The 11,515-nt window shown below is 29.6% G+C and overlaps 1 protein-coding gene across 1 annotated transcript; it reads left to right on the top strand.

Annotated features, from left to right (window-relative positions):
• The first annotated feature begins 822 nt into the window (after positions 1–822).
• On the top strand, positions 823–10,310 carry LOC145100923 (65-kDa microtubule-associated protein 8-like). Its single transcript, XM_079038065.1, has 11 exons — positions 823–985; positions 1,073–1,273; positions 1,347–1,604; positions 1,677–1,889; positions 2,016–2,168; positions 2,268–2,427; positions 9,075–9,226; positions 9,299–9,386; positions 9,573–9,646; positions 9,721–9,798; positions 9,926–10,310. Exons 1-11 carry the CDS (start codon positions 902–904, stop codon positions 10,211–10,213), a joined length of 1,749 nt encoding a protein of 582 aa, XP_078894191.1. The 5' UTR covers positions 823–901; the 3' UTR covers positions 10,214–10,310.
• Positions 10,311–11,515: the final 1,205 nt, after the last annotated feature.

The raw sequence follows: 11,515 nt of genomic DNA, 5'->3' as shown, positions 1-11,515 counted from the left end.
CCAAAGCTTGGTGGGTTGCGATGGTAGCCTAGTTACTTCACCAGAAAAATCAAACATGTTGAGTGGTTGAGTGACTGAGTCACCAGATTTTGATATTATTCTTCGACGATCGGAAAAGAAAGTAAGAGAAAGAGTAGATGTGTTTGGTGTCGCCGGAAAAAAGAGGAGGAGGTGGAGTTGTTTAGGTGGTTGTCGAGAGTGAGTGAGACAGAGGGAAGGAAACCGGGGAAAGGGAAGGGGAACGGTGGGTTGGTGTATATTTATTTTTATTTTTTTTTTAATCTAAAAATAATAAAATAAAAATTAAAAAAGAAATTATTAAGGGCAAAATCGTATTTTTATGTCCAGGGGATGAGGTGTGCAACTTTTAACCAAAAGAGGGATTGTCCGAATTAATTTTTGAAAATATGGACTAAACGTGTTTTTCAGCATATGCACGAGGGACGATTGGTGTAATTTACCCAATTTTGTAAACTATTTCATAAGTTTATAAAAACCATTTCAATGGACTAACTATTTGAATTTTTTTTTGTAAACTAGTTCATTAATTGTTGTATTGTTATATTTTATACGAATATATGTGTAAAAAGTATGTTATTTAATTTTGTAAAAACCAATTGGTGGAATAACTATTTGAGATTTTTTATAATAATATTAATTAAATTAAATCGAAAAAGTGATTAGAAAGTTTTAACCATTGTGATCTATATATGGTAAAATATCTATAAAGTGAAAAATCAAATTGTGACAAAAGATTGAAGAATTCTTGAACCCAAAGCTTCATATACCGGTCACCAACTAGTGTGATTCAGGCTTGTCATCTAAGCAAAAACCCACTTCACCTTTTTTATCATTTTATCAATTTAACAAAGCTCTGATTAGTCTGATATGATCATATGATATGGGTTCTTTTCAGTCACCCATGGACACTAGAACCACAGCGATGCTCGAGACATCCTGCGGGTATCTTCTTCAAGAACTACAAGTAAGTTTCTCTGCAACCTTAAATTTGAATCTCACCCTGCTCCTTTGTATGATATGCTCAGTGCTAACTAATCTTTATGAGTGACAGATGATTTGGGACGAAATTGGCGAAGATGAATTCGAAAGAGAAAAGGTTCTGGTTGATCTCGAGCATGAATGTCTTCAAGTTTATCGAAGAAAAGTTGACAATGCAAACATGTCGAGGGCTCGTTTACATCAAGAGTTGGCTGATTCGGAAGCTCAATTTACTCATTTGCTTTTGTCACTCGATGAACGCTCGCTTCCTAGGGTAATAATTCCTCCTCTGCTTTGAATACCTTTTACATTCTTTTTACTAAAAATTGGAGTTTTGTTTACCGTAGCCGGAGAAAATGGCCGGAGCTCTGAAAGAACAACTCGGAGCGATTGCGCCGGCGTTAAAGAAATTGCAAATGAGAAAGGCGGAGAGGATGAAACAGTTTCGAACAGTTCAGTCGCAGATTCAAAAGATTTCTGCGGAAATTGCAGGTCAATCTGAATATGACGATTCGTTACCTGATGTTATCGTAAATGAAAACGATCTATCGTTAAAGAAACTTGAAGAATATCAAATGGAGCTTCAAAGACTCCATGCCGACAAGGTACACAATCATTCATTGCTAATTAATCACTAAAATGGTGGTTTGCTAATTCCAGTTCTTGTTTCTTAAAAGAATGACAGGCTCGAAAGGGTGAAAAACTACATAAACACGATTCAGAAGTTATCGAGTACGTTAGGAATGGATTCATCGATGATCATAACAAAAGTGCATCCGAGCTTGAACGATTTATCGGGTCTCACCAAGAACATGAGTGATCGTATTTTAGATAAACTCAATAGCACGGTTGAATCCCTTGAAGCAGAAAAGCGTTTGCGGATTGAAAAGGTTAATTTTGATCTAGATTTTTGATAACAGTTGTACAAAACTTTTGAAATTGAGGAATTGGACGTTTGATTCAAAGAGTCAAAGCATATGATCTTGATCCAATAACAACTTTCGATGTGTTTGCAGCTTCGAAATCTTGGGAATTCTTTGAAGAAATTATGGGATCTAATGGATACACCTTACATAGAACGAGAATTATTTTCACACATTTCTGGTTCAACGTCGTCTTCGACCAATATGTCTGCTCCTGGAAGTCTGGCCATCAAGATGATCGAGGAGGTTTGCATAGAGTTCCGATCCATTATAATGATTAAATGATATTGATATGTAATCAAAGCATTGATACTTTTTAGCGACACTTTTGTGAAAATGTTACAGGCAGAGGCTGAAGTTGAGAGATTAAATGAATTGAAAGCGAGTAAAATGAAAGAAGTTGTTGTAAAGAAACAGAGTGAGGTCGAGGAGATTTGCAGGCGATCGCATATGGAGGTCCCATCATTATCTGAGACTGACCATATTCTTAACTCGATAAGCGGAGGTTAGATTTTTTAAACCATCTTCTCTGTTCTACTCCAAAAGATCAAATTTTAACTAAAAATGACTGGTTACTACCTACTGCCAACTCAAAATAAAAGATGGCCCCTTAAAAATATAAAAAATAATAAATAAGGTTTTTTTTTTTTTGAATTTTTTTTTTCACATGAGTTTTGTTATTTTATTAAATTTCATATAATATTTTAATATAATAATTGTAATAAATACAGTAATAATTAAATATCAATTTCATTAATAAACTTATATTTTAATTTCAAAATCCTTAAAATTAAAGTTTATTAATTTCTTTTATTTATTTAAATCTAAAAGATAAAAAACATTTCTATTATAATAATTCATTATTTTTTTTATAAATTCAAAGTTCTCAAATATTTCGACTTTGATATATATATATATATATATATATATATATATATATATATATATCCATGTTATAGATGGGTCTTACAATTAACCCATGTTATACATGGGTTTAACAATTAGTCAAAAAATGAATTGTAAATTTATAAAAAATGATAGGTTGAATATATAAATTTTTTGAAAAATTAATTTCGGAAAACAGATTGAGAGATAGGATAGATTGTAAATAGAAACATTCGCTTATGGAAGAATCGAACCGGCATGCTCTCAAAACAAGGAAGACGTTTTATCCGGATCAACCAAATGATTAATAGTTTTATTTTTCAAATATATATATAATTTGACTAAAACTCAGGTTTATATTTTTCAGAGCTCTCTAAGACCATGTCATATAACTTTATTATAATTTTGCATGTAACAAACATCATAGTACATTACTAAACAAATAATAAACCAAAAATGCATATCTATTTAATGTTGAATGGTCAATTTGTATAAAGAAAATTTTAACACCAAACATAACTCTATTTGATGTTTTACCATTCACCGATGTCACCATAAATTTGGTGTGATAAATTTTGTTGGTTGGAACAACTTTACATCAAATTAAATCGATACAAAGAAAAGGATTTAGGGTTGTATTGGATATGTCTTAAGGATTTATATGATAATGAGATGAGCATGACACACACGTCATCTACACGAGCAAGTGATAGAAAGTGAGTCAACATACTACGACATTTCACCTTTTTTGGGTGTGACGAAACTTAATCTAATGTTCGTCAAGTGCATTACAAACTATCATGTTATGCAGGCCCGATCCGAAAGGGATCGGGTGTGCGGCCACATAGGGCTAAAAAAAATAAGATCTGAATTTTAGCCAAATTACCTAACTAATAATTTAATATAAATCATATTATTCAAATATAAAGGTATTAGCCACTTGGCTCGTCTGGATAAAAGCACATTCCTTCTTTATAGAGCATGTTGGTTCGATTCTTGCATCATCTAATTTTTTTACCTCGACTTTATATAAGTTCACTCCTGATGTGATTGGCTCCATATAACGATGTTGCTTCATTTAAACTAGGATGATATATCCCCTTCTTTGCAGGTGGTCGTAATCTGTAAATTTTATATTAGTCACGAACCATTTTTGTAATTTTATTAAACAAATGGACCATTTATATGGAAAAAAGTATACACATGGACCTTTTTTTTTGTAAATTAAAGGGACAATTTTGAAACTAATTTTCTTGGTTGCGGGAACAATATACCCAAGGACCAAACTTGCCATCATATGTAAGTGTTAAATACATGGACATTTTCTTTAAATTACATGGACCGTTTTCATAATTTTTTTTCTATGTAGGTTCCAAAGCTCAATTTTGTAAACTTTTTATTAGGAAGGGGCATTTATGTAATCTTTTTTAAACATAGGCAACATTCCTGAAAATATAATTTTGCATAAGGGTCTATCCTATAAACTATAAGGATCATTCTTGTAATTTGTTTTTTATATAGGGATCAAACATGTCAAAACTACAAAAATGTCAATATACGAAAGCTAAAAGGGTGAAACTATCAATGTTCAAATTTGATGGGGGTAAAAGTGATATTTTACAAAAAAGAAAATATGGTAGAAAGTGACATCAACAAAGTAAGAGGTAGAAAGTATGAATGTATGAAAGTCTAGGGAGCAAATATGGCAACATAAAAAAAATTTATGGACAAGGTCTGAAATAGGAAAGTCTTATAACTAAAGTTTAAGGTCACATGTGACCAAAGTTTAAAATAACAAACTTTTATGGTCCCGGTGTATATTTTTATATTGGACGCAGATACATCAGATTGTAACGTAAAATCTATTTTTTTATCAAAAAAACTTACATTTTTTTTTCGTTTAAAATTTTTTAAGCCACGTTTTTTATCAAAAAAAAAACTTTCGTTATCTTTTCATAGAAATCCAAGTTGATATATAATAAAAAACATTTTTTTTGAAAAAAAAAACTCACTTCGTTTTGTTGTTGTTTTTTTTTCAATATCTCAGTTCATTTTTATCCAAAAAAACTAATTATACTTAGAATCTCAATTTTTTATCCTGTATTATAAACATCAGCATCGAGTAAAAAAAAATTCGATCAGTTTAAATTCACACTGTGAATCTAAACTGTAAATATTTCAATTTTAACATTCATCGTGTGAATATGACTTCCTATTTCAACTCTTTGATCATTCACAAATTAAGTGAAATTCATATATGAATCGAAATATATTTCTATGTATTTTATAATATTGTAACATTTTTAATACTCATAAATTAGTTTTGTAAAATCAACAAATGAATTTACTCACATTGTGAATCTAAACTGTATATAATTTAATTTCCAGAATTCACAATGTGATTCTGAATTATTATTATTTACTCTAAGAATCTGAGCAGGTTCACAATGTAAATCTGAACTGAAATTTCGATTTTTTTTAAACATTAATATAAATAAATGTTTAAAGGGTACCATAAAATATGAGTTTTAATATATTTATTAATTTTTTCTATAAAAAAAATAGACATTAACTTTTCAAAAATCAAAGAAAATGAAATGGGTTTTCTTGAAAAAAAAAATCATTTTTATATATCAATATGAATCTTTATGAAAAGATGACGAAAAATAATGAACAATGGTATATTCGATTTTTTTACATTAAAAAATGTGGCCAAAAAATATTAAACTAAAAAAAGGAATTGAGTTTTGTTATAATCTGGTGCATGTGCGTCAATTGTAAAAGTCAACAACCTTTCTTTTTACCGTTGATCGCTTTAAATCCTGACACTTTTGATAGATTTTTTGGTCTCTTGATTAATAATGGTTTTCTCTCTCTCTCACTCACTCTCTCACTCTCTCTCTCTCTCTCTCTCTATATATATATATATATATATATATATATATATATATATATATATATATATATATATATATATACACACACACACACACACACACATAGAGAGGGGGGGGAGTTCAATTGAGAAAATAAAAAATGTTGAGAACAGGGAAGTTATTCTCATCTAATCATTTATTTTTGCCGCAAAACGCTCTGACGTACTGAGCCGAAGGAGGATGAGTAATATTCATATATAAATATAAATATAAGTGTATTCATATATGAATCCACTACCTCCCTCCGCCACCAACCACCGTCACAACCGCCACCACCACATCCGTAACCAACCAACATCAACCACTGCTACCACCCATAATCACCATATTTATATATGAATAACTACTTTCGTTATACTTATTCGTATATGAATATACGTATTCATATATGCATACGTTTATTCATATATAAATTTACATATTCGTATATAAATTTACATATCCATATATGTATTCATATATGAATATGACGTGTTATGTCGACTCGGTACGTTGGAGCGCTTAAGCACCACATTTGAAATGAGTGACTCATACTCAATCCCTCATTCTTAACTTTTTTTTTCTTAATTGAACCCTACTATATATGTAAAAGCTGAATTTCTTTTAAAATATATAATAATATTCCAAGTTACGAAAGTAGAACAAAACTAGTAAATTTACATAAAAAATTTAATTTGACATCAGGTTTATTTGTCTCAAATTTGACACTGTGTTTTTCAATTTGTTATAATTCTAACAATTTGATCGGTCAACCTGGTTATCTGCTTACATGACATGATGACATGTCGGTTTTGATGACATAGAATACTGACATGTTAAAATTGATTTTTTTTTTCCACAAAAACATTAAATTTTCAATTTTGACACTAAGGGTTTTTTTTTTCAATTTTGACGCTCTACTTTTTTTTTTGTTTCAAATCGAACATCATTTTTCAATTTTGTTCAATGTTGAAAATTTTCCATTTCAAATTGTATAAATTTTTATACATTTTAAACCGTATAAATACATTATTTTCATTTAAAAACCATATTTTTGTATAATTATATGGGTTTTTTTTAACATTCAAACCATAATATTTTGTATAAAGATGTATTAGTTATTAAAAATAGTATTCTATTTATTTATTAGTTATTCATTTTCTAAGGAAAGTTCCGCTTGACTTTATATTTAAATTTATGATGTTGCTAAAAAATCAATTAATGATAAGATATGTTTTTTGTGTGGGTATGGTCTTGTGGCGTATGTACAGTCCCATGCATATATGTCACATCATATCATTAATAGTTCAAGATCTTCTAAATTTAACATATATTGTAATAATTTATGTCTAAGAATCCCAAATCGGAACAATATTAGATAATTAATTAATATCATGAAAATCAAACTAACCATAAGCATCGTACACGAATAACAAAATTTTATCAATTATCGCTTATGAAATATTATTTATTTTATTTTTTTGTTGTAGATTTACACTCATTTTTATTTAAAATTATGTAATTCTATTAGATATATACCGATGTCGCATCTAACATTCGTTTGAGCTTTGAAGGAGAGATGGGAAATATATAACAAATATCAAAATTTAATGAGAATACTAAAATAGATATAATAATGACGATATTTATCCTTCATACATTTGCTTCAATTAATGAGAATACTAAAATAGATGTAATAAAGACACATTTATCCCTCATAAATTAGTTTGAAAAATTCAGCCGAAAGATATGATTTTCAATATTGTTAATGGACATATTGATTACATAGGGTTAATGACATAAAAGCATTTAAGATTTGTAGAAATGTTCGGTTTTACTCTTTTACGTATATTTGGTTCATTAATGTCGGAAGTCTGCAATTTGTTTTTTCAATTTTACCTTTTTTGCAAGTTTACTAGGTGAAACCGAACATTTTTGCAAAAGTTAAGGGCTTTAATGAACCAGAATAAAAGGTAAAACCGAACATTTCTGTCAAACTTAAGACTTTAATGAACCAGAACTATGCAAAAGGGTAAAATTGAAAAAAAAAAAAGTTGCAAACTTCCGAATTTAATGAAACAAAAATATGCAAAAAGGATAAAAGTGAATATTTCTTCCAAACGTAAGGATTTTTATGTCATTAACCATGATTACATACCTCCAGCATAATCAAATTGTCATTTAATAATTAAATGACCATTCAATATTAAGTCGTGATAGCATTTGAGAGTCACACCGTGACATTCAAGATGAATATGATATGATATGTAAAAATTTCATAGGTTGCAAACCTGGTCTTTAGGTCTCTGGGCCTTGAATGACTAGAAGCCTTCAAACTCATTTTAAAGTTACGTATTTAATGTAAAATGTGGTTTTTTATATAACCAATACATATTTATATATAACATTATGATTTGAATGTAAAAAAAAATTGTATTTATACAAAAGTGTGGTTTTAAATGAAAAAAATGTATTTATACACTTTAAATGGAAAAAATGATGTTCGATTTTGAACAAAAAAAAATAGTGTCAAAATTGAAAAAAAAAAAAAAAAAAGATAAAACTTAGCGTCAAAGTTGAAAAAAGTAAAAATTTAGTGTCTTTTGTGAAAAAAAAAATTCAATTTTAACACGTCAGCATGTTATGTCAACATGTTACATCATCAAAAACCGACACGTCATCATGTTACGTCAACCCGGTTGACCGGTAAAGCTGTCAAAATTGTAACAAACTGAAAGATACCGATACCGTGACAAATTTAAGACAAAAATAATGTCAAACTATAATTTTGATGTAAAATTAATATTGGTGTGAACTTACTGACTGTATTGTTCCGTATATTTAAAATTACAATTTTGTCCGCTAACTTATGCTTCATACGTTACAATCTACCTTACCTCCTTTTTACTAAATCATTTTTTAAAAGTTATATATTTAGCTTATCAATTTTTATAAATTTATACTTTTCGTTTTCTTTATTAGTTTAATTTATTTTTTAGTTTTCCTTCATTCTTTAATATATATATATATATATATATATATATATATAGAGGTCAATCTTTTATTCTTCGCGCACATAACCTTCAAAATGTTATGTTAGATTATTTCATAACATTTATATATATATATATATATATATATATATATATATATATATATATATAGAGGTCAATCTTTTATTCTTCGCGCACATAACCTTCAAAATGTTATGTTAGATTATTTCATAACATTGATGTCATGTTTTGTCATACCATCTAATGTCCTTTTAGGCCATATAATGATTTGGATAACTTTTACCAACCCTCCCTCTAAATCAATTGACAACAAAAAATTTGAACTATTTGCACCATAGGGAAGATGGACTACACAGATCTCCTAAAAAGCATGGATGAGCAAATAGCAAGAGCCAAAGATGAAGCTTCGAGCAGGAAAATGATTATGGAAAAGGTTGAGAAATGGGCGTTAGCACGAGAAGAGGAACGATGGCTAGAAGAATATAACATGGTCAGTTACTTATCAATATTATAAAGCATTATAATTTGTGTACTTGCAAATATAATTTTCTCGTGTGTCTAGGACGAGAATAGATATACGGTCAGTAGAGGCGCTCACAAAAATCTAAAACGAGCGGAACGTGCTCGTAGTTTGGTCAACAAAATACCAGGTAACATATGATTAAATCCCAATACCAAAAAATGATATGATCGGTCAAAATATAAAATGTCATATCAAATTTTACCTTTGGATTGTATTTTTTTTTTTTACCTTGATATCATGTATTTGTACATTTCTTTCGTCTTTTTATTGAATACGAATAATAAATGACATGGATATATTGAAAAATATGCAGCTTTAGTGGAGTCATTGATTTTGAAAACAAAGAGTTGGGAAGAAGAAAGGAAGAAAGTGTTTTTATATGACGAGGTATGATTAAATATACACCACCGAGATTTGACTTTTTGCAATTCAAGAATGATAATCAATCCTTGGTTTGCTAGGTACCTTTACTCGCACTAATGGAAGAGTACAATATGTCAAGACGTGAAAAAGAAGAAGAAAAACAACGACGTCAAAGGGTTAGTACGACCTTTTCTAACGAACAAGTGTGCATGGGTCCCTTTTTATAAATACTTACGTATGTTGGACCCTTGTATGCAAAACTAAATGATTTAAATGATACACAAATCTGATTTATTTTTGTAGGATAAAAAGATTGCTCAAAGTCACGTAGTCGTTTTGCACGAGAGTGTGATGTGGACACAACCAGTAACGAGCTCTCATCGTGGCTTGGACCAAAGTATTGATGGCAACAAACCAAATTCCACAGGCATACAAATAGAATCGAACAACGAGAGATTATCACATAAAAGTGCACCCTGTGTAAAGAATGGGAATGTATCGAAGAAACTTCATCGTAGTCGTCGTGATCGCCGTTTTGGAGAAGATCTACCTTCAACTGTATCCACATTTTCAAGTCTTCGATCTCCTTGACCATGCTTTACACAACCTTAAAGCATAACATTCATGTTTATTTGATGGAAACTTTTTTAATAATCTACATTTGTTTTATACTATTACTGTTAAATAATTGACTTATACATGTAAAAAGTCTAGAAACATTTGTAAATTGGCCAAAACTATATATTAATTTGTGTGATATCCATAGATATCATTTATTGTAATTGTTCTGAAATACTTTTTTAACCATAGTCTTTGACAATTCTAATGCGCCGACTTATTATAAGTCGGTTTGATTTGGTAACATTTTTTTTATGGATCATATGGATAAAATAAATAAAAGAGTAAATTACACGAATGGTCCCTATGGTTTAGGGTAATTTGTATATTTGGTCCCTAACTTATTTTTTTAACTCGGAAGGTCCCTACTGTTTGTTTTTGTTACACGCTTGTCCCTGTCTTACCTAAAAAAATTATTTTGCCCTTGATTTTTTAAAATATTTAAATAAACAAACCTCAACCCCAACCCCCCTCACTTTACCCTACCTATCATACAATTTTTTTCTATTTAAATAATAGTTTTTTTAGATAAGATAGGGACCTATTGCGTAACAAAAACAAACAGTAGGGACCAAGCGCGTAACAAAAACAAACATTAGGGACTTTCCGAGTTAAAAAAATAAGTTAGGGACCAAGTGCGCAAATTACCCCAAACCATAGGGACGATTTGTGTAATTTACTCTAAATAAAAGGTGAAGTTTAAAATATTAGAAATTGGGTTGTAACAAGAATATGATGCATAATTTTTTAATAAAAAACTGCCGAATAATACACATATTATATAAGAAACCTAACAATTAGCTAGGAAATTTACAATGAATTTAAAGCCACGAAGGGATTTATTACTAAACCATCCATTTCACTTTCACCTTTATACTTCTATTCACGCCATTGAAAAGAAAACAAAACAATATAGTCAAAAATAACATCCTCTCTCGGTTGTTTAGACTAAAAAAGCAAAAATTCCAATAAACACCACCTCCATGCACTTGTTCGTAGTTGACTAGTTGCTTTGCATTTATACAAATCCACCCAAGACAGACCATGCCAAAACATTTGGAACTTTTGTTTAAGACCATGCCAAAACATTTGGAACTTTTGTTTAAAGAATATGGGACTTGGTCCATATTGAAAGTAAGAAGAAACTAAGAAACTTGAACTCCGTTATAAAGTTTTACCCCAAGTATTTTATAACTTAGTAATCATTTTTTTTATCATTATATTACTTTAACTAGTTTATAACCTGTAGGAACCACAGTTATAAAATTAATCAAA

Source organism: Lactuca serriola, chromosome 4, assembly GCF_051521515.1.
Source record: "Lactuca serriola cultivar US96UC23 chromosome 4, Lser_US96UC23_V15, whole genome shotgun sequence".
Taxonomy (NCBI): domain Eukaryota; kingdom Viridiplantae; phylum Streptophyta; class Magnoliopsida; order Asterales; family Asteraceae; genus Lactuca; species Lactuca serriola.
This window is presented reverse-complemented; position numbering and strand designations above follow the sequence as displayed.

Bases quoted from the DNA above. Each gene is read 5' to 3' on its own strand.
- LOC145100923 (XM_079038065.1), top strand. From the start codon at position 902: ATGGGTTCTTTTCAGTCACCCATGGACACTAGAACCACAGCGATGCTC. The intron at 1,274-1,346 runs GTAATAATTCCT...TGTTTACCGTAG, and splicing joins ATGAACGCTCGCTTCCTAGG to CCGGAGAAAATGGCCGGAGC. The intron at 1,890-2,015 runs GTTAATTTTGAT...ATGTGTTTGCAG, and splicing joins AGCGTTTGCGGATTGAAAAG to CTTCGAAATCTTGGGAATTC.